Source organism: Eretmochelys imbricata, chromosome 2 (genome assembly GCF_965152235.1).
Source record: "Eretmochelys imbricata isolate rEreImb1 chromosome 2, rEreImb1.hap1, whole genome shotgun sequence".
In the NCBI taxonomy this organism is placed as follows: domain Eukaryota; kingdom Metazoa; phylum Chordata; order Testudines; family Cheloniidae; genus Eretmochelys; species Eretmochelys imbricata.
Window position 1 is genome coordinate 79,469,610 of NC_135573.1, and position 27,837 is coordinate 79,497,446.

A 27,837-nucleotide genomic window follows, 5' to 3' on the forward strand; every position below is an offset into this window, starting at 1 on the left:
TGACTGATTTTTGGTACCACAGAAAAATCCAGTGCTTACAATGCATTTCTGTTTTGTGGAAGTGAAATAGGCAGTTGTTCTCATGTTCAAAAGCCTGCTAGTGGTCCTCAGAACTCCTGTTGTATTAGGTCTGTCTTCAAGCAGTGGTTCTTCTGTTGGCTAAGCTCAATCCAGAACCCTTTTTTAAGGGTTTCTAGTGAGGTTTTTTATTTTACTTAAAAAATTAAACTCAGAATGTGGAAGACAGAAATAGAGCACCTGATTGGCTCGTTAACAGCCAACAAAGAAAGATATTTCCTCCAAGTAAATGCAACAGTCAAACTGTATGACACCAAAATTGGAGAGAGAGTGAAGAAATTCAGGCCAAAACAAAACTGGCATGAGACCTAGAGAGAGAGGATCAGTGGGGACTATAGGCAAGCAAGGGAAATCTAGTGCTGAGAAACATAAAATCAATACCATTAGGGTGGTGGTATAAACAGCGCAGATGTGAAATGGAGGCACATTCACGACCACATCAGTGGATATTTATTTTCATCTTGTCTTATTATAGTCCTAATATTATTAGTCTGTATTAATGAAACACTGTCATAGGGACAGGGAAAGATGTAGGGACAGTATTATGAGGATGGATGGTCCACAAGAGAGTCTCCTAAGACATGACTCTCAATAGAAACACTTTTGAAAACTAACGAGAAAGAAAGAGAATGGATTTGCCTCTTTAATCCATGAAGAGGCAGGCAGAAAGGTAATTTATGTAGGTACGCTCCCTCCATTCAAGCCATTTTATGAAACTTGTGACTGATTTTTTTCACTTTCTTGGTACTCTTATATCAGGCCAAACCACTCCCACAGAGACTGGGTAGGGTTTAAAAAAAGATCAGGATGCAGGAACCAAGTGTGCGACTTTTGTCTTCAAAGTGTAATCTTGAATTGGGTAATCACAGGTTAGGCTAAAGCAAGATGACTAAATTGATATAGAATTACCACACTGCAGAACAGCAGTGAAGTCCACATTGGCACTGTGGTCAATTGTGAGAGAGGCAAAGACTTCTCGGTGCATATCCTGTGGTTCCTAGCACTGTAACTTACTATCAGTCTGTTCTCACTTTCACAGCGTATTGTGCAACAACTTCTCTGTCTTGTTTGGGGATTGTGAGTGGAAATGGTCTAGGTTCAAAAAATTGTTTTCTTGGCAGGACCCAAGCTGGTGTGCTGTTATCTCCCGCTCATCCTAACCAGGACTGACAGTTTCTGGTTTTTATGGAGGCAGTTGTTTCTATAGCATGTCTCTGGAGGTGCTCCTGTCAAGTGATAGTGGCAGGTGTTCAAGAGGCAGCTTTTTGCCCTGAGAAGACAGCAGAGAGATTGCTGTTACAAGGAGAAGGAGAAAAGGTCAACATCATGCAGATAGGGAGGCATGTACTGAGGTGATGCTGTATTTCATGGCAGACCTCCCACCCCTATGCAGACCACTACTTCTGGACTAGGATGACAAACGCAGAGTGGTAGGAGTACATCCTGACACAAATGTGGGATAACAGTCATTGAGCCCAGAATTTTCATGTGAGGGAAAACAACATTCCTGGACCTGCTTGAGAAGCTCACCCTCATCCTTCAGCACTAGAACAAGCAGCTAAGAGGCAATAACCATCTAGAACCATGTTGCTGTTGCCCTGTGGAACCTGGCAAGCCCAAATGGTTACAGATCTGTGGGTAAACAGCTTGTGGTTGGCAATTCCATGGTTGGCTCAGTCTGGGTGTTTTGCAGTGCACTTACTGCTACAACTTCAACTCAGGATAGTTTAACTATGAAATAATTGCAGGTTTTGAGCAGAAGGGGTTCCTGAGCTGGGCAGGTGCTGTTGATGGCATGTATGTACCCAACCTATGTCCACTGTTTGCAGCAAATAAGTACATGAACAGGAAAGGATAATAATTACTTATTATTACAGTTATAGACAGACATAATACTATTACTATTATAGACAGACATAATTACTGCTGTCATTATGCAGGCCTTTGTAGATAACTGTGGCAGATTCGTGGGCACCTATGTAGAGTGTACAATGCCTGGGTATTCAGGAGGTCCAATCATTGTAGGCAAGCTGGTACTTTATTCTCTCTTAGCGGTAATCCTCGCTGCGGTTTCTGTGCCCATTTCAGTTGACCTGGGTTACCCTCTACAGCCGTGGGTGATGAAGGATCATTTTGATTTCCACCAACCTGGCAGGAGACCATTTTAAGCTACTCACTGAAGTGCAGGATGGTAGGGGAACATGCCGAAGAGTGATTGAAGGCAAGATGGTGCTGTTTGATCGCATTAATGGGGGAGACTTTTTAAGGTTGGGCAGCACCAGCTTTGTGATTATTTCAAACTTATTCCAGACCGCTGTGCCCTTAGATGATGAGGTTCTGTTGGAAATCCCAGTCTAGAAGAGAGAGCAGTTATTCCAGGCCTTGGTGTGGAAACCATCAGGTGGTTCAGCTGATAAATTACTGGAGTGGGTTTGTGAGTTCGGGAGAGGCTTGTCTTACCCAGAAATCTAACAGACCTCCTGAGTGGGAAAAGTCAGGCTTCCGTAACTCCCCAAGAATGTAGCAAACTAGGATCTGCAATCCATCAGCCGATACACTACACTCGTGAAAAGGTTGTATCACATGTTGCCTTTATGTACTGTCTAGCCCTGGAGGGTTTTGGTAGTGCCTTTAAGCATTGTGTTAACACAGGCTATGTTCTGCGTGGGCTGTCACTGTGGCTGCAGACTTTTTAATTTTTACGTCCTTCCCACTCATACTTTGGAGGACAGAGCTAAAATTCAGAGGGATCTTGATAAATCGGAGAACTGGGCTATAGACAACAAAATGAACTTCAGCGAAGACAAATGTAAGGTGCTACACTTAAAAAAAACAAATATAAAAATACAGAATGGTGGCAAACTGGCTTGGCAGCAGCACTGCTGAGAAGAATCTGGGAGTTATGGTGGATCACGACCTCAACATGTCAGCAATGCAATGCTGTTGCAAAAAAAAGCAAAATACAATTTTAGGTTGCATAGCATGCAAGTTATGGGAGGTGATAGTACCACTCTACTCAGCTGTCCAAATTTGGTCATCAATGTATAGAAAGGATACAGAGGCAAAAGACTTAAGATGATCAAAGGGATGGAATGCGAGCCATACAAGCAAAGGCTGAAGGAACTGAGTATGGTTAGTTTGGCAAAGAGGAGATTAAGGGGTATATGATAGTGGGCTTCAGATACTTGAAATGTTGCCATAAAAAAGACAGAGAAAAGTTGTTCTCTTTTGCCATAGAGGGCAAGACAAGAGGCAATGGGTTCAAACTACAGCATAGCAGATTTAGAGTAAATCTCAGGAAAAACTTCCTAACTCTAAGAACAGTAGGACAATGGAACAGACTGCCTAGGGAGGTTGTGGAAGCTTCTTCATTGGAGGTTTTCAAAAGGAGGCTGGAGAGCCATCTGTCTTGGATGGTTTAGACTCAACAAATCCTGCATCTTGGCAGGGGTTTAGACTAGATGATCCTTGCGGTCCCTTCTAATCCTCTGATTCTGTGCAGTGATTTTCTGTTAAAAAATTACTGCTATCATCAGCCACTGTAAACTGCTCCCTGCCTGTCTGCCCCATTGAACAGTGTGGTAGGGAGTGGGGAACGGAGAGAGATAGGGAATGAGTGTTTCTTGTTACTACTTCTCTAGTGGAGACAAATCTATGTGGAGTTTAATTCAGAGTTCAGGTTTCAGGGCTGGAAGGAGGAAGGATGGGCTGGGAAACTCACCTGAGAAGAGTAGACTGAAGAAGTAGAAGAGGAGAACAGAGACTGGGAAACACCATTTCTCAAAAAATCAGGAGCAAGGTTATCCTATCATCTTCTGAAAATGCTGGACACCATCTAGTGGTAAAAATACCAAAGGTTTTTTTAGATCAAACCTGACTTACCTGAAAACTCTTGAAATTTACCTAGTTGTTCTAATTCAGCCTTCAAAATCCTGACCTTTTCCCATTGATTTTGGTGCAGAGGTTGGTTTTTTTGTTGTTGTTTGGTTTTTTTCTGCCTGTTAGTAGGAGATTGTAGCTTTTGAGTAAGTTTTTTACTTACTTTTTTAACCATTTTTATTGTTCTAATGCCTTATCTGTGCTCAGGTTTTGCTGCATATTCCAACGATCAGTGACCAGCCATTAGTGCACCAGAATAAACTCCTAGTGTAGACATGGTAAAAGGGTGATTTGCACCAGTGCAGATTACCCCTGACTGAAACTGGGATAAACTATGCCAGTGCAAATGGCATCTTATTTTGTCTATAAGGGGTTAGCAGCATTGCAGCTACACCAGTATCCAGCCACCAATAGCTTAGATCAGGGCAAACCCGCAGTGTCTACAAGACCTTAGACAATCTCTTGTGTTTGATACAAGTCTAGTTAAATCAGTTGTTTTCTTAATCTGAAAATTTGGAAGAACCTGGAATGCCCCTCTAACTCTTCACAAATAATAAATGTTTCCAAGGAATAATATAGGTTAAAACAGCAATCTGATTGCTCCATAACCAGTATTCTTCAGTCTGCTTAAAGCGCTCAAGCAACTCTAGTAAATTAGCATCCACAGATGGTTGTGATGGCCTTTCAGTCATGCCAGGTTTCCAGCCAATAAGAAAACAGCAGACATAGGACAATATCTTTGGTGGGTGTAATTCACCTAGCTATATTGAAGCCTATGGAGTATCTGCTTAATTGAATACCTGGCCCATGTGCTCACATTTTAGAACTCATTAATCCTTTTTAGTTGCTAGATTACAGTTGTCCTGTAACTTTTATCCTGTATGATCATACTTGCACATTCCCAGTTTAAATGTGTGTATGTCATACACAAAAATGAGTGCACACATTAAGAAAATATGGGACTAATATAATGGGCTTGTCTCATATTACTTCATATTGGTAATCTTTTATATAATTGCCTCTGCTAAAGCTGATTTAGGAAAGAGCATAAAAAAATCAGTTCTTAAGCTTGAGGGCAAGAGGATGCATAGATTTAGGGATGTTATTGATTCTTAGCTAGTAATGCCACTAGCTTGTGTTATGTTTTATATTTAAATTCACATCATTTTCTATCACATAAATCCATTCTCTTTTTTCCAGATGCTGATGTCCATCAAAATACAATGCTGTTTTGTAGTTAATATGCATACTTCACTACGCTTATTTTCCAGCTACTGAAAGTCATGTGAGCCACCTACATTTTAAACATGTTTTTGAGTAATAATCAGTGACTTGATATGTGGTATTTTCTGGAAAGCTAGTGACCAGTAGATTTAGGGCTTGTCTGCACATTAACGTTAATCTGGAATAAGGTAGAGAGTAAATTTTAAAAGGATTAACTATTCTGGATTAACTATGTAGATACCCTTATTCTGGAATCAGAGTGCCTGATTCTGAGTTAATCTGCTTCAAAGTGGATAAAGTTGATTTGGAATAAAGTATTCTAATGCCATCTATGTATGCTCTGATTCTAGAGTAAATGTGGAACAGTTTTCTTGAATAACTCTCCCTGCATACAAGTCCTTAATGATATCAGCTCACCTGGCCACTCACTATTGTCCAGTAACTGCTCTGTGAATCATGTTACTGCTTTCATAATTTGTATTTTCTTTTCTTTCCTATTTTAAATAACTTTCTTCCATCTTCACCTTCCCCTGCACAAATACCTTCGTAGTTCAATAGGGAAAGGTACTGCTGTAGGGAGTATACACACATGACAGCAACTAACCTAATAAACAATAAAACTAATGCTTTGTGTATGTGTTTGTCAGCTGAAACATTTACCTATATGCTTTTTAGAATTGTATTTCTCACCTCCCCTATAAGCAGGATGCAGGTGTGACCAACACTTCTACCGCATGCATTAGTTGCTACTTAGTGCTTGTAACTGCTCTATAACTTGTTCTGATGTGAAATTTCCTGTGTCTGGAAACTTTTTGGCCTTGTCTTCACAGGTTTTGTATTGACTTAAATATTTTGGTTAGGGGTGTGACTTTTTTTTTTTAACTGAGAAAGTTAACTGCCTTCACACTAGAGGTTGTGCTTTATCAGTATAGCATATTTTTGTAAATTTACAGGAATAAGTTAGATAAGGTGCGTGAGGTAATCTCTTCTATTGGACCAACTTCTGCTGGTGAGAAAGAGAAGTTTTCGAGCCATACAGAGCTTGTACTCCCAGCCTTACAGCACCATAACCACATGATGCTGAGAGTACCTTTCCCAGACTTGAGAAGGAGCTCTGTGTGGCTCGAAAATCTCTAACAGAAGTTGGTCCAGTAGAAGATATTGCCTCACCCACCTTATCTCTCTAATATCCTGGGACCAATACAGTCAGAACTAACCTGCGTACAGGCATAAGTTAGTCAGATCTAAGCAACTTCATACCAGCATAGTTGTGGCCTTGCTAGGGAGCATGTAAATTTCATTGTAATGGGTACAAACTGATATAGTTATAGCAGTACACACACCGTGTAGACAGACTCTTCAACTTCTATTGCTTACTTGTGTATAGGTAATATTCTTCTCCCCCACCCCCAGCTTCTTAGATACCGCTACATCTAAGTAGTTCCTGTCCCCAAAGAGTTTACGCTCCAGTAGAGTAAGCTACTGTTCACCATGAGTAAGGGTTGGTGGACTGTGGCCCTGAGAAGTTAAGTAACACTATAAGAGTGTGGGAAAGGGTAAAGAATATAATAAAATATATACACTACATTACAGCTTCTGTTCAATAAAATTATACATACAAGTTATCAAAACATCATTATGGTTTCAAAATGAAGCACTAAAACGTTAGGAAATGCCAGAATTAAGGCTGCCTTCCCAACCTTAATTTGGTGCCCTTATGTATGTGCATTATGATGGTCTGTGATTGCATACTATTTTTTCAACAGTACCTCTGCTTCATTTGGGGCATAGAATGGATGGTGATCAATTAATAAGCAGCTATTCAATATTTGTTTTTCTCTCATTGTTCATTATGTGGCCCAAGGCCTGATTTACTGCACACTATTCAAACCCCTGTTCTGAAGACAGAATTATTAATTTCCTCGTGTGCTCAGCAGTAGAATAGCCAAGTGCTTCACTCACAATTAATTAATTTGTCTTCGCAGCATCTCTGTGAGATGAGAGTAAAACTCTGTTTTACAGAAGGGGAACTGATACAGAGAGCAGTTAAGGCCAAAACATGTCCATTATTTTTGGGTGCCCACTATGAGGTGAGAATGTGATTGCTCAGCCTCAGTAATATTATGTAGGACTTCAGATATTCAAAGCACTACTCCTGCTACTGTCAATTGCAGCTGGGAATGCTCAGCACTTCTGCAAATCAGGGCCCTGGGTCTCAAGTTGGACACCCAAAAATGGAAAACACATGATCAGTGAGCACATGTGAAAAGTTTAGTTTAAGTGACATGCTCAGCATCACAAATGAATGCTGCCCCACAGGCAGGGATAAAATCCAGTTCTCCAGTGCAGCATTCAACTGCCTTAACAAGGAGACCCTCCTTTCTCTTCCTGAAGTGCCCTGCCTCACTCCAACACAGGTGGCAGAGTCCCCTATGGTGCACCGCAGGGTGGTCCTGGTTGATGCCAGCAGAATCTGAGGCCTCCCAGACTACAATCAGAGGGACTGAGTGGAGTGGATCCTCCTCCCCCTGCCCACCAGTGCTCAGCCAGGCATGGGGGTGCCCACCCTGTATGTCCCACTGTCCCCTGTCGTGTGCTCGAGAAGGTGAGAGCAGCCTTGCCTCTCACTACTTTTTTTCTCTCTCTCTTCAAGTGGGTGCTGTGGGAGGGTGCTCCCCATCTACCCTTTACCCCGACCTTCCTGAAATCATAATTGGGCCCCTGCCCTGCGAGCCTCCCCAGCCGCACTTGACATGCCCCCAAGTTGGCTGAACAATATCCAGCTGGTTTGCCTCAGAACCGCACCCAGAAAACATCTGTGCGCACTTGTGCTTCACATCACCTGCTTCCCTGGCCTCATGGCCCACCACTTGATGGGACCTGCTGCCACTTGAGGAGGGACCCGGTGGGCCAGTCTGTACTCTACTCCAGTTCAATGACCTGCCGTGGATATTAGTTGACAGCTCCTCTACGGCGCTGTGAGCACAGGTGTGTACCTAGTGCGATTCATTAATTCAGCACCTGCCCTTTCTTCAGCAAAAGGGAGACCCTGTTGCCCCTCTGTGTAGGGTGCATCAGATTGCATCCCGTTTCAGCTTACTGAGGTTCTGGCTACATTTCTCCGTGTATCTCATTTATGCACACCCCACCCATGGTCCCCCAAAGTTGTGAGACACCTTGTCAGCCTCCTGGTGCAGGCCAGGATGACCGTCCATCGCTCCAGGAGGAGAAAGCTGGACTGGGGTTAGGGAGCAGTGCTCTGCAATTGTGGGGCCTATTTCTGATCCTTTGTGAAGTTATTCATCGGTGCAGGGTTCTGGGCAGTATCCACTGACTCCTTAGACTCCTTTGAGGGCCAGAGAGTTCTATCAGGGGTCCTACAGACAACCGCCTTCTTCGCTACACACCCCTGATTCATCCCCAGAACGGGTCCATGCTGTGCACTGAAGGAGGCCAGGGTCCTGTGGGAAAAATAGTATGCAATCACAAAACTCAAGACTGTATCATAATGCAAGCACACAGGAGGGCCCATTTAGGGTTGCGCAAACAATCCTTAATTTGAGTATTTTCTAACTTCTGAGTGTTTGATTTTACAATCTTAATGTTCTAACTGGGGGCGGGCGGGTATAATTTTCCAAGGTTTTAAAAAAGCAAACTGGAAAAAAACAAATTGCGTTCAGTGGCATCATATTGACACCCACATGGATCATCAGCAGGGTTGGAACCTTTAGATCCACTGCCCAGACCTCCACTACTTGAACTAACAGAGTAGCTGAGGTGGTCATTCTCTGTGTGGACCTTCAGTAGTGAGAAGGACATGCTTTGCCAGTGGGTTTCACAGATAGTTGCTGACAGTAGAGGAATGGTGAGACTCAGGAATTTTGGGTTCGATTCCAGGCTCTCCAGAGAAGGTGCTCACTGAGGGGCGGTCTGGAGGGGCTCTCCAGAGAAGGTGCTCACTGAGGGGCGGTCTGGAGGGGCACTCACTGAGAAGCGGTGCTTTGAAGGGGAAACCGTCGCTTCTCTCTGGCTGCACCTGCTCCTCCTGAGTCCTCCGCCCATGTTCGCTGGGCCACATTCTGAAAGGGGCTTTAGAGGGGGGGTTGGATAGGGGGTGGGGTCCTAGGGGGCCTGTCAGAGGGTGGGGGTGTGGATAAGGGTTGGGGCAGTCAGGGAGCAAGGGGGGTTGGAGAGGGGGTGGGATCCTGGAGGGGCGGTTAGGGGCAGGGGGTCCCAGGAAGGGGAGGTCAGGGGACAAGGAGTGGGGGGGAGGGGTGTTTTATGGGTTGGGAGTTGTGAGGGGGGCAGATAGGGGGTGGGGGCCAGGCTGTTTGGGGCGGCACAGCCTTCCCTCCTGGCTCTCCATTCAGTTTTGGAACCCCAATGTGGCCCTCAGGCCAAAAAGTTTGCCCACCCCTGCGCTACAGCATTTCAAATAAAGTTTGCCAGAGTTTTTAACATGGACAAAACAACATATTTTCCCTAGCCCCCTTCTCAGAAATGGCTGAACTGTTTTTGGATGAAATTTAAAAAAAAAAATCAGCTGGAGGCAGATACCCAGTGTGGAAAAGTTCAGCCTAAACGGTTAAAAGAGTGGCAAAATTATAAGCAACTGAAAACAGGGTCTTATAATGGGAGGTATGGGGCAACTTTAATAAAAGGCACTGCTACCAGATCCTCTTGTAATAAGAATTTGCATAATGCGTGACCTTTAAACTGGTTGTCTAGTTTTTGCTGAAGTATGTAATTTTTGTTGTAATTTATGGTCTACAAGAAACAATTCTTTGAGTAACAATATCATCTTTGCATGCATGCCAGTTCTAGAGCAGAGGCTTGGTGATTAACCAGGGAAGGTTTTTAAAAGTTCCTTTCTTGTTGGTTTGATTTGCTAGTTAGTGAGAGGCTTTGCTGCAGCCTTAATTCAGCAGGTGGCTTTTTTTCTCCATTATGGGGTAATCCTATAGGATAAACTGCTAAATCAAGCTTGTGATCCATTGCACAGAGCTAAGGGGTTGCAAAATCTTACCCTCATGGGTTTAACTGTGGACACAGTTTTGTGTAACTTACAACAGGAAAGGAATGTGCATTCTTGCCATATCTGTAGAAGCTCCTCTTTAGAGAAGAGGAAAGGAGGAAGAAATGGTTACTGAGAGGAAACTGCTACTTAAATAGTAATAGACGGAATTTCTAGCTGAGTGGCTAGGCAGCCCCAGTTAACAGAAGCATGGCACTAGGAACAAGGAAAGTTAAGTTCTTTATGGCTCTCTTACCAATGTTGTCATTTTATGTGTCCAGCACAACTTCTGCCTGAGGCAGTGTGACACCCAGTTCTTTAATATCCTCCTCGAAAGGGGCAAAGTCAGGGTTGTCTGTGTATGCTGTGTGAGAAGCATTATTTTTAACTCTGAATAATCTACTGTTCTTGAATTTTAGACTTTTTTGTGGTTTTGCTGATTCAGAGGTAACTGTTACTCTCTTTTAGCTTTCATTTTTAGTAGCATTAACTCTCCAGTGTCAATGTAGAAGTTAAGTGTGCAAGAGTTGAAGCTATTTAAAGATAGACATTGTTCATGTGTATATTTTTTAAAGGCAAGTTTTGTAAACTAAGATGAGAGGGGGACTGGACCAAGTTTTGTTTTTTTTTAATATGATTTCTGAAGTACAGTTCAGTGTTATAATATCAATGATTGCAAAAGTGGCTCAATATCCTAAAATACACCAGATAGAATAGTCTCAGCTAGCCAGAGCACATGGATGCTATTTGTTAATGACTCGGTTGCTTGATGATTTTCAGTAATTGTACAGTACACACTCTTATTTCCCTACCATCCTTTGTATTGTGTACACTGGCAACAAACTTGACCATCTTAGATGTAAGACCTATCTATTCCAAGGAGATCTCCAGGACTCTCAAACTTAAAACCTTCAGTTATACATAGAGAGGCAGAGATGATTAAAATAGAAAGGGTTAGCGTAATATTCACAGTGAAGGGTTACAACTGACTATCTGGTTAAAGTTATGTTGTGTGTATTGTCATTGAAAAATGCACGTTTCTGTGGTTGCTTCATGTTTACATGGCATCTTTGTCATGCAGATTGAGACAAATCTCCCTTTGCATTCAGTCATTCTGGAAATGTCTGTGAGATGAAAAGCAGATTGTTGAGATGAAAGCAGTCCACTGTAAAACAACTAAAAACTCAGGATCATATGGTTGTACCAAGCTTAAATAGTCTAGCTGCGCATTTCTCTCTGCCGTGAATGTCCCTTGGTATGTGCTAGCTTCTAGGAGAGTATCTTTTTATGGCCAAACAAAAACAAACAAAACCCTTCAAAATATTATTTAAACTTACTAGGAAGTAAAACTAAACTGCCATGAAATGAACACACACTTAAATAGACCTGATTTCTAATTTGCTCTTACATAAATTGTCTTTGAGCACTTAACAAAATAGAACTACAAAAAAATTAATAAAGATGACATGAACTAATATAATGGTTGAGCAGAAATAAAAACCCATTGCCAATAATCCACTGCCTCAATAACCAACTTCAAAACAACTGTACGTAAGCATTCCCCAAAATGATTTGATACTGAAACTTACACCCATTTATCTTTTAAGGGTGTGCTGTGCTCATTCAGGTGACTCTAGTAACTCTAGTCTCCTGAGTAAGGTTGAGTATGGTTTGTCCCTAAATGCTTTTTTTGAAGAAATTTTTTACCATCCAATATGTTAATTTTAATGAGATAATTATTTTCATCAGTGCTCTGCTCCTTCACAGCTCTCCTCTTCCTTCTTTTTTTATTCTCCAGCAGAAATCTTTAATATTGATCATGAAACCTCAGTCAGTACCATCAGCATGCTGTAGTGTCATAAACACAGGATTATTACTTCATTGCTGGAGCAAGCAAAAGGAGAAAATAGGCTGTGAAGGGAAAACCTTTGGTAAAGGGACACAGTCACCTTGAGATCTAGACAGTTTGTAAAAGAGTTGCAGTAGTTCATTGTACTCACCCGCCTGTGGATTCTGCCTGCCAGTTTTGTGGCTTAAACAGTTGCATTCCTAACTTGCAGTTTTCCCTCTTCCCCATTCTCTGTGCAAGATGCAAAGGAAAGAGAAAACAGTGATGATGACTATATAAAACAAATCTTGTGACGTACAAAGGAAATAACTTTTTTCCATTATTGTTTTGTCATAATAATCTTCGGTACTATCTATAAAATAGAACATATACAGTTTTCAGTCAGATTGATTTTTTTGTTTTTTTAGTTAATAGTGTCGGTGGAAACAAAAGTATATTCAGTAATAAACTTGCATGCCATACTTTCGTTCTGCTGTCCTTGTTTTGTGCTCATTCTACTTTAGACCAAAAGTAATGTAATGATCCAAATACTTGTAGACAATCAGTGTTTGCTTCTGTTTCAGCCTCCTATGTTTCTGTCTAGTATAGAGGAATTTTTGTCACCTGTAATCCAGTGAAGTCACCAATCATCAATCAGCAGGATTGTATTATGTTATGTTATGAAATCTGTGCCAATGTTCTGTTTTTCATTGGCACTGGCCATTTTTTCTTCTTCCCTGAATTCTCTACTGAGGCACAAGACACTAGCAGAAAATCAATTTTTTATAATTTTCCTGCAGGCAGGGTATCAGCAAGGCTTTTCATTTAACAGCCAAACTGGGGGTTGTTTTTTGAAGAAGACAGGTGTTCCTTTTAGTAATGTCACCTTCCATTGCTCAAATGTCTGGATTTTCTTGAGAGAATCACAGACTGAAAATTCTGTTGTGTGCTTGTTCATGGGGGAAATGTCCTCTAAAGTACATACTAGAGTAAAAGATTGGTCTCTTCTGTGTCCCATCCCTCCTTTCCAAAAATAATAGTGCCGGTTTTAGGCTCTGCAAATAAAACTCTCTGTTTGAAGTTGAGTTTTAGAGTAGATTTTTTTTTTTTCAACCTTAGAAGCAATAGTTTGCTGTCTGTGGCATATGATACTTAAAGCCAGAAGAATTAACTATTGCTCTTTGATGGTCACCTTTTCAACCCGTGGGATGTTAATTTTCCTTATATACAGAAAATTCCAGTCTAACTTTTAATTAAATATGTTTTAAGCACATTTTCCTCTAAATGTACTATAGCTTTTTTTACCCTTCACCCTTGCTATTTGGCTAAATCTGTATATTATTATCAACTTGCTTTGCAAGCTACCTTCAAACCGCTTCCGTATTTTGAAATCCATTCATCTGTTGTTAATTTGTCATAAATTTTTTGCTATCTTTGCTGATCATCAACTGTGTGTTTTTAAACCAAGATTGTCAGGGAGCATGGGGTGGAAACCATATCTTCCTATCTTTCGTTGGAAGTGAAATTCTAATAAACATAACTTCAAAATCCTGTTTCATGCTAGCAGACTGATGTCATTTAAGCATTATAATTTCTATGTCAGAACAAGCAGAAGGACAAGCTGAGTTATAGGTGAGAGTTTATTCAAACACTATTCTATTCAAAACCTTAGGTGCAAAAACTTCACAGCATTGTTAAAGGATGGCTCTTGGCTTACCTACATTCTTTCAGTATTTAATGTTTAGGTTTGTGTGTGTGTGTAATTTCATGCACATAATTTTTTAATTACTACTTTAAAGTAAAATTTGCAATTTCTGTTATAGGACTTAGGGTGGCTGGGGGAGCGCTGCCTTGATGACAAATCGTAAGCTTTTTGGAGCAGGGACCATGTGTTGTGTGTTTTGTAGAGGGCCTAGACCAGGTGTTCTCAACCTACTTCCTTCTGAGGCCCCCCCAACATGCTATAAAAACTCCACAGCTCACAACTATTGGTTTTTTTTTTTTTTTTTGCATATAGAGCCAGAGGAAACCCTCCGAAGCTAAGTTGCTCAGGTTTCGGATGGCGGGTGTTGAGTCACCGGGCTTCAAACCCATGTGGTGGGGCTTTGGCTTTCTGCCTTTGGCCCCAACAAGTCTAATACCAGCCCTGCTTGGTGGACTCCCTGAAACCTGTTCATGGCCCTCCGGGGGACCCCAGACCCCTGGTTGAGAACCACTGGCCTGGACAATGGGTGTTTCATAGAATCATAGAATATCAGGGTTGGAAGGGACCTCAGGAGGTCATCTAGTCCAACCCCCTGCTCAAAGCAGGACCAATCCCCAACTAAATCATCCCAGCCAGGGCTTTGTCAAGCCTGACCTTAAAAACTTCTAAGGAAGGAGATTCCACCACCTCCCTAGGTAACGCATTCCAGTGCTTCACCACCCTCCTAGTGAAAAAGTTTTTCCTAATATCCAACTTAAACCTCCCTTACTGCAACTTGAGACCATTACTCCTTGTTCTGTCATCTGCTACCACTGAGAACAGTCTAGAGCCATCCTCTTTGGAACCCCATTTCAGGTAGTTGAAAGCAGCTATCAAATGCCCCCTCATTCTTCTCTTCTGCAGACTAAACAATCCCAGTTCCCTCAGCCTCTCCTCATAAGTCATGTGTTCCAGTCCCCTAATAATTTTTGTTGCCCTCCGCTAGACTCTTTCCAATTTTTCCACATCCTTCTTGTAGTGTGGGGCCCAAAACTGGACACAGTACTCCAGATGAGGCCTCACCAATGTCGAATAGAGGGGAATGATCATGTCCCTCGATCTGCTGGCAATACCCCTACTTATACATCCCAAAATGCCATTGGCCTTCTTGGCAACAAGGGTACACTGTTGACTCATATCTAGCTTCTTGTCCACTGTAACCCCTAGGTCCTTTTCTGCAGAACTGCTGCCGAGCCATTCGGTCCCTAGTCTGTAGTGGTGCATGGGATTCTTCGGTCCTAAGTGCAGGACTCTGCACTTGTCCTTGTTGAACCTCATCAGATTTCTTTTGGCCCAATCCTCTAATTTGTCTAGAGCCCTCTATATCCTTTTGACTGTTCCTGATCACTTTCCCCTCCTCTAAGTGCTTCAGAATTGGTTCCTTGGGGACCTGCTCCATGATTTTTCATCCTGCTCTGGAGCCTAGATGCTCCTGCATTACAAATAACTTAGGGCAGAAGTTGTCAGAGCAGCTCCCAAGGAGAATGCAGATACCTTATAATATTTAAAGTGTGTGTAGGATGAAGAGCCGTCCGTTACCATTCACTAACAGAGGAGGCCCAGCTGACAAGACTGTAAAATAAATGTTCCTTCTTTGCCCCCTTCCGCTGTAAACCAGCATATTAGAAGGGGCCCTCTAAGCCCTATCACAGGTGGGGGAGAGCAAGCATTGCTTGAACCTTCCAGGTACTGGGAGGTGGCAGTGTCTGCAAAGCAAGACTCAGCAAAGATTTTTACTGCTCAGCTTCCAAGGAAGCTAGAATGCAGAGGGAGGATGGAAGGGAACAGAGCGTTTTCCTTGATCTCAAGCACAGCGCAGTGCTCCTAGACACAACTGCTGCAGTTGCTGCTTAGGGGGATTACGTTCGTGGCTCCCGTTCCACACATTATCAGATCAATGTTCAGAAGCCCCTCCCTTGATTTGATTTTTGAGGGAGGGGAATTGAAAAATTGCAAATTTTATCTAAAAATGAAGTAGCTGTTAAATCTTACAAAAATATATCTGACTGGAGTTTGCAGTCCTTCGCTATTAATATTAAAGTCTGGTTCTGTTCTGGAAAGTAATTATAAAAATGGCACTTTGGTGTTCCATGTTTACTGTTTCTAAGAGACTTGTAGATCAAATGTGCTACTTTTAATACAGCTTTTCTAACCCAGCAGACTCAACCTCGCAACTTGAAATCAAGCTGGGTTCTCTGTTTCTAATCCTGGGTCATCATTGTCAGTAGTTAACAATTTTGCAGGCCAGATTCTGTCCTCTGCTACCAGTTGTAATTTCCTAACCAATTAATAATGAAATAAAACCATACGGTTTCAAATATTTAATTAAAATAACCATTCTGCAAAACGCTGTTTGTGAATATCAATTTGATTGGATGATAAAAACAAGTTATACTTAGCCATGTTTACACACACTGTGCATTCCAATGTGAATGCTAAGGTCACAGGCTCAAAATGATGATGAAAGTGAGTTTTAAAGGCATATTTTCACCAGCACACTTTCACGCAAACAGTCACAAACCTGGTTGTAAATTATGCTCATCAAATCAGTGAACAGAATCTATATTGTGTGACCAGTCGCAACTTGAATTTTTGAGTAGTGAGCCAAATAGTAAATAAAATGCATGAACAAGTTTGTTGAATAATTGTGAATAGAAAATTGCTGTTGCAGCCCAGGGTGGATTGATTTAAATCAAATCTTGTTTTACATTTGTACTTCATAGCCATTTTCAGAAATGTAACTATTTTCATTGGTTTATAACTATTCACACATATTGATTTGCAACTAAATATAGATCTTACACTAAATTTGGTACATCTTTTTGCTAACCAGGAGGATGCAAGCAATTATATAGCTTAATATTTTATTCAGATTCTTAACTTTCACAATTTTATTGTGTTAAAAGATGGTGAATGACACATTTCTTATTTACTAGATAATGACTAAATTTTTTACCCATGGTTTATGCCAAGCTGTATTTGGTAGAAACTGAAATTCAATCAAAATGCACAAAAACAGCATTTTAATATTTTTTATTAGTTAAGTAAAAGTGCCTTAAATCTGCTGGATACAGAAGGGGGAAAGTGTTTATCAAAACATATTTTGTGTTTAAAACTGATGTATTAAATAAAGAAAGTAAACTGTTTTGTTTCTGGTCACCATGTCCTTCAAGATTTTAGAACTAGTAGATCTCATCCTCTCATATCTAGTTTTTATTCATAGATTAGAAAAGGAAAACAAACTTTCCTGCTTTCTCAGCTCTAAACTGCTTTCTGAACTTTAAATGAATTAATTATTAAACTGAAGTAGTTGAATAAACTGAAATGAAGAAAATATTCTCTCTGTGCCTGCAGAAGAGGCTACTGCTGGCACAGGCTTGTTGAGCATTTCGGCAAATTCTAGTTTCTGGTGCTTAGCTTTTACCAGTTCAGTGGTTTGACTTTCTTTGAAAATTTTGCCAGCAAACGTGTTCTGTTGAATATTTTTTTATTTAATTTGTGATTTTAATAGCTTATAATTGCCATAATTTCAAATGTAATTTTAAATTAGTTTTTAAAAAGAAAAATGTATTTTCTTTAAATTAAAAAATCCAATTTAAATTAGCAAAACTGATTTTAAATTAAAAGTATATTTTTTTAAAAATATCATTTATTTTTATTCCTGTTATGCAATCTTTCTTGAAAGAGAAAGAAGCAAAATTCATTCAGTAAGTTATCTGTTACAAATTATTCACTCAACTGTAATAACAATGATTACCTCAGCCTAGGGCATTTCCTGCAGAACTTTAAATGACCATCTAAGGTTAATGGTCCTCTGTTTTTCTTCAAGTTGTCATCTCTCCAAGCTGATCAGAAAAAGCAGGTTAAATTTGAATCCTAGCCTGAATATAGTGTATGTCACTGAGATATTTGCTACTTATTCTATACTGGTATGTGATTCATTTTAAAGTCAGTTTATTGCTCTTTGTATAATTTTGAAATGGAATAGATTTTAAATGTGGGTTCTGATCACGAAATGCTTACACTGTTTGTCTTATTTGTTACCTAGAGAAACAAGGTGAATGAGGAAATTTATTCTATTGGACCAACTTCTGTTGGTGAAGACACGCACTTTTGAGCTTATGCAGACCTTTTCTTTATTGGACCAGCAGACGTTAGTCCAATTAAAGAGAGTACCTCACGCACCTTGTCACTTTAATATCTTGGAACGAACACGTCTAAAACAATACTGCATACAACAATGGAAGTTATTTGAGATCTAATAGTTAGGGACGGGGGAGGGAGGGGATGGTTGTTCCTGCTATTATTATTTTAGTATGAAAACAGTCTCTGTAGTTTACATGTGGTGACTGTATATTCCAAATGGAAAAAGAGATTTTGGCCAGATGTACAGAGTTTTTGTTCTGGTTTAACTTTATTGATTTAGAAACCAATATTGTTTCAATTGGTGTCACCTCCTGGTATGACAGTTATAACTGGTATAAAGGTGCTTATACCTGTATAGATTATACATACCTTTTTTGTACCAGTATAACTTCCACATTAGGAGCTTGCATTGACTTAGCTAGATCAGCTTTAAACCAATATAAATAAATCGGTACAAAAATTGTGTGGAGATGAGCCTTTATTTCATTAAGAAAATGAAAAGGTAGAATTTGCAGAATACAGCAAATTGCAACAGGGCTCTAAAATTGTGGGATCCCAAATCAAGCAAAGCCCCGATTTCCTCCCTGAAAACTGTCCATGTAACATTTCAGACTTATGCAATATTTGATGCAGCTCTGTTCACAAAAGTGACCTTAGGTGAGTTTTAGTGACTAAATGTACGGACATGCGCACTCACTCTTCCTCTTTGAAAAAAATTCTAAAACAGCATGAGGGATTTAGCTCAAACTTTACACCCCTCTTCCCCTCTCCCATCAAAAAAATATTTTCCTTAGACACGAAACCTAGAAAATTTCAGACCTAAAAGTTGATGTTGCGGGAAGATTAAGCACATGAGATTTGGGAGAGGGGGATGTTATAAAGGTGAACAAAAGTGCCTGTAGCTTGCTCTAAAGTTAAAAGGCACCTGTTCCAATCACATTAAATTTCTACTATGAAATCTCCTCACCCACTATTTGTATAATTTATTTAATTGTACATGGTTTAACAAAAGTGTCTTGAAGTTCCAATTTCTGTTATGTAGCTCTCCCTAGTAAGCAGTAGCATTCCTTAAAGGCCAGAATCTGGAGCCCTTACACTGAGTAGTAGTTACATGCAAAAATAGTCCCACTGAAGTCAAGGAGCTACTACTGTGAAGGCATTGAACTGCTCATGTGAATGTTGGTGGTTAATGGCTAAAATGTGGTTTGTAATTTGACCTTGATGTTCGCCTCTTTTCCTCTCCAGAATTGGAAGGCTTTTTGATGGCACGGAGCCTATTGTTTTGGACAGTCTCAAGCAGCACTATTTCATTGACAGAGATGGGCAAATGTTCAGATATATCTTGAATTTTCTACGAACATCAAAACTCCTAATTCCTGATGATTTCAAGGTGAGATTTTAAGTGACTTAAGTGTGTTTGAAATTATTCTGCAAATGTCTCCACTCCTCAGAGTGGGAGTGTAATTACACTACATTTGGGAGTGTAATTAAAAGTCTACGAGGCAGGAGTGGGTTTTGGAGCATTTGACAATGCTTTTAGTCACTTGGCAGAAGTAAGGTTTGTCTCACTAAAGTGACATCCGTTGGCCTTTTCTTGAATGGTATTAATGCTAAGTTTTGCCTTCCTGACCGTAACATAGTATAGCTTATGCATTAAACTATATGACCTCTGCAGAGGGTTCCCCATCAATTCTCCTTCTTCAATTAAAAGGACTCTGTCCTGTGATCACAGGTTGACACTGGAAGAATGATGTGTGAGTCCTGACAGCCAAAAGTAAATAACGTTAAAATGTGTATAATGGGTGAACTGCAGAGTTTCATTTTCCCTTAACCTCTGAGAGAGACACATGTGACTCATTCTTAGCATCTTTGCTGAGAAATCAAGGGTGAGTTCTTGCAACCCCATTGTCTAAGCCAGATATTTATCAGTCTGGTCTAAGCTTTTTTTTTTTTTTTTTTTTTTTTTTTTTTTTTTTTTTTTTTGAGAGAGTGAGTTCTTTTAATGAAAATTGTGAAAATCTTAGAACTTCCTGTGTGGGGGGAGGGTCATCAGTGAAATGCAAACTAGAGGCCACAGATCTGCTCAGAAGGGATCTTTATCATCCTTTCTCCCTGTGAATGTACATCTGAGTATGCATTGTGTTTCGCCATTACATGCTTACATAAGGAGGCATGACATTAGGATGGGATAGGAAAGATGACATGGAAGGCAGTTTAGAATGTTGTATAACTTTTTGTTCATCTTTAAATGCATGTAACATGTTGAGCTCTTTTGAAAATCTGGCCCTAATTGTTTAAGTAGCAGGAAAATTAATTTGCCTGGCTGATGAACTGAACATTAGTTTCAGTTTAAGAGCTGTATTGCAGGAACCTTTTGAATAATCTCTGATATCAACACGCTTATCCTTTTTTATACATATCTAGTATAGACCCGCCTAAGTAACATAGGTATCTAAAGGCTGCCTTCTTCATAACATTAATAGTGCACTTTTGCAGAGTAGTTTAATACATAATTATATTATAACTCTGCTGAAAATGAAAAAAAAAAAGCTCTTGACAGCACGTTCACTGTGGTGTTCAGCAGGTCCCTTCTAGTCACGTTTTGAGTCTTCTACAAAGACGCATGTTTAAAGCAAATAGCTCTCCCTCTTCAGGACAGATGCTTGGTTAGTTGATGACTCTCATTTAATTATAAATGCAGATGGACAATTATCCATTTATCATGTGCCTATTAAGCATTGTCTGTTGCTCAATTTCAGTGCAATATTGACCTTGTTACTACTGCTCCTTTGTTGTCATTACATTCCTCTACCTTCCCTGATTCTCACATTGGTTTTCTTCACCCAGACACTTTTTTCCCAAATACATGCTTTAAACTAAAAAAGATAGAGCAACAACAAAATAGAAATATAAAATTTGGAAGCAAGCAAACCTAAGAGCATCAGGTCTATTTGCAATGCTTCAAAATGCATTTTCTATTATGTTTGAGGCAACATAGCAAAAACAATACTGTTGACAAAATGGGATATATTCAAAATATTTAACTTTTAAACTGCAGTAATATATGCAAATCACTATGCAAATATCTGAATCCTTTTACTTTTAAAAATGTTGCCATCTTCCTCATTTACATGCTTATACCTGTGCCTGCTAGTATTGCTGTAAGACATGATGGATCCTAATGATGGATTTTCTGAATCCTGATTTAGTTCTGTTCCATCTGTTCAGGGAGGTTGTCATTTTATGACATCACTATGGGGATAAAAATTTAGAGAAAGGTGGATTGCGACAATCTGATGTGCTCCATAATACACACTTCTTTTTTTTAAAAAAAAAAAAGGCAGTAAAAAACATTTTTCTACGTATTATTTCAGTCAGTAGATTAAGAGACTGTTTTTGCTTGTTCCTTAACTGTGCATATAGTAACTATGAAACGTGTAGAAGTGGTTTTAACTCTCGATCTATCCTAGCCTCTTTGCCAAAATAACCGTACAAATAAGCAGTTACTATATATTCACAATGCATCTTATTTAGTTGTGCACAGTAAAATATATATCTTTCAGGACTACAGTTTGCTATATGAAGAGGCAAAGTATTTTCAGCTCCAGCCCATGCTAGGTGAAATGGAAAGATGGAAACAAGATCGGGAGACTGGCCGTTTTTCAAGGTCCTGTGAGTGCTTGGTGGTGCGTGTTGCTCCAGATCTTGGAGAGAGGATTACGCTGAGTGGCGATAAATCTTTGATAGAAGAAGTTTTTCCAGAAATTGGCGACGTGATGTGTAATTCCGTCAATGCTGGCTGGAATCACGACTCCACCCATGTCATCAGGTTTCCATTGAATGGATACTGTCACCTCAACTCAGTTCAGGTACGAAGTCATGAGTGTATCATTTTAAAAGTAGACCAATGATTGATTTTGTGCCAATGGACTGACTCTCTTTACCTTAACTCCAGAAGGTTTCAGTGGGCAAAAGCAACTGGAGACTTTGAGGTGGCTAGTAAGAATAGGTTTAGTTCCACAGGTTAGGGCTGACTTCCTTAACTTATTTCACATGTATATTTCCTAAACATCCTTGCAAAAGAACAAACATTGCTGAAACAAATTACTTTGAAAACCATGCAACTTCCCCAGTGTTAGTCAAGTGTTTTGTGTTTGATCAGGAGCACCCTGGTGCATGTGTTGTGTTGCCATTTATGTTTTGTGTTGGATGTGAGATCTATTCTTTCTTCCTGTGATGAGGAAACATCAGTGAGGACATGTGTCTGCTTCTGACAAAGTGGGGCATATTTATTTCAGGGTCCATGGAAACATGCTGATTTCTTCCTGTTGTTCTTGGATATTTTTTCCATTTTATTATGAAATAATGAGAAGCAATAGTACATAAAGTGAGTCGCCTTGGTGTAAAATAAATCTGTCCTGAAATGGCTGAGGAACCCTGGGAGATAAATGTTAGCAAATCTAGAGTAAGTTTGTAATAAACTAGTCACTTGCAGTGTTCTCTCCCTCATCCCCTGGATTGGTGACAGTAAGGAATTTTCTTCTTTTAGCAACTGCACCATATTCAACAAGTGTTTGTAGGTAAAGTATCTTTCAGTTCTGGAATTTTCATCAATACCTTTGTTGTTGTTTTTATTTAGATGCACCTGTGCAATGCTTTACACAGAGATACTTGTATCTGCAAAAAATTCTAAATTAGACCTACACATTTTCCTCTCCCACTCACTCATCACTATATTACATATGTAACACTCAGTGACCAGGTCAGATGAGGTCAGTCCTTTTAAAGACAGACTAGGAATAATTTTTCAGAAGTAATTCTTCTTTAAGTATATGTTCCTATGGGTGCTCCACTGTAAGATGTGCGTGCGCCCATGCACTTTCAACCAGAGATTTGAATCATCAATGTTCTATGGCTCCATGCCTGCACACTACACAATCTTGTGCTCCAGAATAATGGTATATAGGGAGGAGCAGACCCACCACCACTCCAGTTCCTTCCAAAATGCTGGCCACTTGAGTTGGAACAACTGAGGTGTCCACTGCTTCCTGGAAGCTATTTCTTTTGTTTTATTTACTCAGTATTTGTTTTGGTTTTGTTTCAATATTTGCTTTCCTTTTTAAATTTTGCATAAATTTGTGTTTATTTGTGACCGCCTCCACCCTGGGTTCCTTGGCACTGATTCCTTGGCCTTCCTCATTGGCTTAACTTCTGGGGTATGCCAGTGGCTCCAGGAGTCAAATCCTGCCAGACCTACAATAGAATTTTCACCAAACTGACAGGCATTCTAGCTGTCTCTGGTGTCTCAAAAACTCTCACATCCCGTCTAAGTGCAAAGATGCACAGGGATTAAAAGCATGTTTCACAAAGAAAGGAAGGTAAGATTGAAGCTTCTCCTCATGGCACACTCCTTAAGGTCTGTGGGGTCCGAGTCCTTCCTCCACTCCCCGCAATGCTTCGGGAGTGACTGAGGTTGCTTCAGAGATGAAGCACCCTAAGAAAAGAGAGGCTTTCTTCTGAGAGAACCTCCAGAAAAAGGGGTAAGTCACCTCCTTAGAATGGATCCCAGGGAGACCTCATGTCCCATAATGAGTACCTGCAAGGCTCGAACAGACATTGACACCGAGGTCTCGGTACCACCTAAGCAGAGGTCCTGTTCAGATTAGCCTACCAGCAAACAGCACTGATAAGCACTTTCCCCAGCACCATCTTGACATCGGGACTCATCTAAATCCAAAGACTCAAGAAAATCTGAGATGCTGGTACTAAAGCCTTCCAAGAAGTCAGATAGAACCCTTTCAAGCCTCTGCTCCCTCTCCAGTACCATTAACTTTGGGTGGCATGCACTTGGAGCATAGAGCTAACATTTCAGTGGCCACTCTACCACCACCATCAACAGCCCCCACTTCTCTTTAGCAGCTAGAACTTCGGTACCACTCCCAGTTCCAACTGCCCATTGCCATAGGCCTCTGGCACCTTAGCAATTCTTCTTGGAGGAGGATCTGCTCATCTCAGAGGAACTGAAGTCTCTACCGCTTAAGGGGCACTGAGAGAAGTTACCTGCCAATACAGATATGTCCACTGGTTATCTCCTTCTTTCATCTCACGCTAGGAGCCGGGCTCCCAGTACTCACCCATCCTCCAGTGCCTTCATAGCTCCCAGCACGGTCTCTGGCAACAACACCATGAGCTTCTGCTTTGGACATGGGACGCTACCTCAGACTCTGAAACGTCTGGGCAGGGCTCTTCCTTGCTGTACCATCTTACACTGCTTGCGGTGTACCCTAGCGAGAAATCACCAGAACCCAGAAGGCACTCTGGGCATTTTGAACACGAATATTCCTGGGGACTCTCCCCTTACCCACCTTATTGGAATCCCTGGACATCTTAAGGGCACCAATTCTGTAGGGTTCCTGTCTGGAAAAAGATGTGTTTTGGCTTCCCACAGGGGCTGCAACGACCTTTGGCATGGCAGCAATAGTCTCCTGTACCATATTTCTCATAAATATTGGAGGACATTCAGGAGCTACTTGCAGAAGAGGAGCTACTTCCTCACACAAGTCCTTCTCCTCCCCCCCCACCCCGACAGTGTGGCGATGCTGCCGCCGCCACCACCCTCCTATGCAGAAAATGTTATGGTATTCCAGGACCTAATGACACAAGCTGCAAAATCTGTTCAAATCTCCTCAGAGGAGGTACAAGTATCTCAGCCCTCTCTGGATATTCTATGTGTCCCCCATCCCCCACCCACAAGATAGATAACTCTGCCTATTAATGAGGTGCTCTTGTCTCTAGCCTGGCAGATCCCTGCCACTCTTGCACGTACCTTCAAATGGACAGACAAAAAATATTCCGTATGAGTGAAAGGGCTGGAGTATTTCTTCCCTCACCCCACCCCCCAGCTCCGTTGTGGTGGACGCAGCCAACAAGAAAAACCACCAAACTCACTCAAGATTAACACCCTCTGAAAAAGAGGCTCAATACCTAGACCTCCCCAGCAGGAAGAGTCACTCGTCCGCTGCTCTTCAATTTTAAGTAACAAATTGTCATGCCCTGATGCCAAAATATTATTTCATAGAATCATAGACGATCAGGGTTGGAAGGAGCTTCAGGAGATCATCTAGTCCAACCCCCGGCTCAAAGCAGGACCAATCCCCAACTAAATCATCCCAGCCAGGGCTTTGTCAGGCCTGACCTTAAAAACCTCAAAGGAAGGAGATTCTACCACCTCCCTAGGTAACGCATTCCAGTGCTTCACCACCCTCCTAGTGAAAAAGTTTTTCCTAATATCCAACCTAAACCTCCCCCACTTCAACTTGAGACCATTACTCCTCATTCTGTTATCTGCTACCACTGAAAGCGGTCTAGATCCATCCTCTTTGGAACCCCCTTTCAGGTAGTTGAAAGCAGCTATCAAATCCCTCCCCACCCCATTCTTCTCTTCCACAGACTAAAGAATCCCAGTTCCCTCAGCCTCTCCTCATAAGTCATGTGTTCTAGTCCCCTAATCATTTTCGTTGCCTTCCGCTGGACTCTTTCCAATTTTTCCACATCCTTCTTGTAGTGTGGGGCCCAAAACTGGACGCAGTACTCCAGATGAGGCCTCACCAGTGTCGAATAGAGGGGAACGATCACGTCCCTTGATCTGCTGGCAGTGCCCCTACTTATACAGCCCAAATTCCATTGGCCTTCTTGGCAACAAGGGCACACTGTTGACTCATATCCAGCTTCTCATCCACTGGAACCCCTAAAATAAAATAGGTCCTTTTCTGCAGAACTGCTGCCTAGCCATTCGGTCCCTAGTCTGTAGCAGTGCATAGCATTCTTCCATCCTAAGTGCAGGACTCTGCATTTGTCCTTGTTGAACCTCATCAGATTTCTTTTGGCCCAATCCTCTAATTTGTCTAGATCCCTCTTATTCTATCCCTACCTTCCAGTGCATCTACCACTCCTCCCAGTTTAGTGTCATCTGCAAACTTGCTGAGGCTGCAACCCACTCCATCTTCCTGATCATTAAGGAAGATATTGAACAAAACTGACCCTTGGGGCACTCGCTTGATACCGGCTGCCAACTAGACATGGAGCCATTGATCACTACCCATTGAGCCCGACAATCTAGCCAGCTTTCTATCCACCTTATAGTCCATTCATCCAGCACATACTTCTTTAACTTGCTGACAAGAATACTGTGGGAGACCGTGTCATAAGCTTTGCTAAAGTCAAGGAATAACACGTCCACTGCTTTCCCCTCATCCACAGAGCCAGTTATCTCGTCGTAGAAGGCAATTAGATTAGTCAGGCATGACTTGCCCTTGGTGAATCCATGCTGACTGTTCCTGATCACTTTCCTCTCCTCCAAGTGCTTCAGAATTGATTCCTTGAGGACCTGCTCCATGATTTTTCCAAGGGCTGAGGTGTGGCTGACTGGCCTGTAGTTCCCCGGATCCTCCTCCTTCCCTTTTTTAAATATGGGCCCTACATTAGCCTTTTCCAGTCGTCCGGGACCTCCCCCGATCGCCATGAGTTTTCAAAGATAATGGCCAATGGCTCTGCAGTCACATCCGCCAACTTCTTTAGCACTCTCAGATGCAGCGCATCCAGCCCCATGGACTTGTGCTCATCCAGCTTTTCTAAATAGTCCCAAATCGCTTCTTTCTCCACGGAGAGGGCTGGTCGCCTCCTTCCCATGCTGTGCTGCCCAGTGCAGTAGTCTAGGAGCTGACCTTGTTCGTGAAGACAGAAGCAAAAAAAGCATTGAATACATTAGCTTTTTCCACATCCTCTGTCACTAGGTTGCCTCCCTCATTCAGTAAGGGGCCCACGCTTTCCTTGACTTTCTTCTTGTTTGCTAACGTACCTGAAGAAACCCTTCTTGTTACTCTTAACATCTCTTGCTAGCTGCAACTCCAAGTGTGATTTGGCCTTCCTGATTTCACTCCTGCATCCCTGAGCAATATTTTTATACTCCTCTCTGGTCATTTGTCCAATCTTCCACTTCTTGTAAGCTTCTTTTTTGTATTTAAGATCAGCAAGGATTTCACTGTTAAGCCAAGCTGGTCGCCTGCCATATTTACTATTCTTTCTACACATCGGGATGGTTTGTCCCTGTAACCTCAATAAGGATTCTTTAAAATACAGCCATCTCTCCTGGACTCCTTTCCCTCTCGTGTTATTCTCCCAGGGGATCCTGCCCATCAGTTCCCTGAGGGAGTCAAAGTCTGCTTTTCTGAAGTCCAGTGTCCGTATTCTGCTGCTCTCCTTCCTTCCTTCCTTGTGTCAGGATCCTGAACTCGACCATCTCCTGGTTACTGCCTCCCAGGATCCCCTCCACTTTTGCTTCCCCTATTAATTCTTCCCAGTTTGTGAGCAGCAGATGAAGAAGAGCTCTGTCCCTAGTTGGTTCGTCCAGCACTTGCACCAGGAAATTGTCCCCTATACCTCCCCAAAACTTCCTGGATTGTCTGTGCACTGCTGTATTGTTCTCCCAGCAGATATCAGGGTGATTGAAGTCTCCCATGAAAACCATGGCCTGTGATCTAGTAACTTCCGTTAGGTGCGGGAAGAAATCCTCGTCCACCTCATCCCCCTGGTCCGGTGGTCTATAGCAGACTCCCACCACGACATCACCCTTGTTGCTCACACTTCTAAACTTATTTCAGAGACTCTCAGGTTTTTCTGCAATTTCATACCGGAGCATACTTCAACAACTGTTCAAAATTTACTCATTTTATTGATCACTTGCCGCAGGACAAGAGGGAGCAGTAACAAGCCCTCATTTCCAAAGTCCACTAATCACCAGAGTTTCCTTGCAGACTGCCCTCAATGCTGCTGACATAGCCTCATGATCTCTGTCCACTGCTGTGGTGACTGATAAGCATCCTGGCTCCAATCTTCCAACCTTTCTAGGGAGATGCAAAACATGGT

At 41.5% G+C, this 27,837-nt stretch overlaps 1 protein-coding gene and 1 long non-coding RNA gene across 5 annotated transcripts in view; one reads left to right on the forward strand and one right to left on the reverse strand.

The window, feature by feature from the left end:
* Positions 1 to 12,284, reverse strand: part of LOC144260418 (uncharacterized) — a 61,962-nt gene extending 49,678 nt beyond the window's left edge. Inside the window, exons 1-2 of the long non-coding RNA XR_013345018.1 lie at positions 12,196 to 12,284; positions 3,800 to 3,913 (exon numbers count right to left, since the gene is read on the reverse strand). This is a non-coding gene — a long non-coding RNA (uncharacterized LOC144260418). The remainder of the gene's footprint in view (positions 1 to 3,799; positions 3,914 to 12,195) is intronic.
* KCTD1 (potassium channel tetramerization domain containing 1) overlaps positions 1 to 27,837 on the forward strand; it is a 137,414-nt gene that overhangs the window by 107,753 nt on the left and 1,824 nt on the right. For all 4 annotated transcript variants that reach the window (XM_077809041.1, XM_077809042.1, XM_077809039.1 and 1 more), the window contains 2 exons: positions 19,159 to 19,303; positions 21,477 to 21,782. In XM_077809041.1, coding sequence (XP_077665167.1) covers positions 19,159 to 19,303; positions 21,477 to 21,782 — 451 coding nt within the window. The remainder of the gene's footprint in view (positions 1 to 19,158; positions 19,304 to 21,476; positions 21,783 to 27,837) is intronic.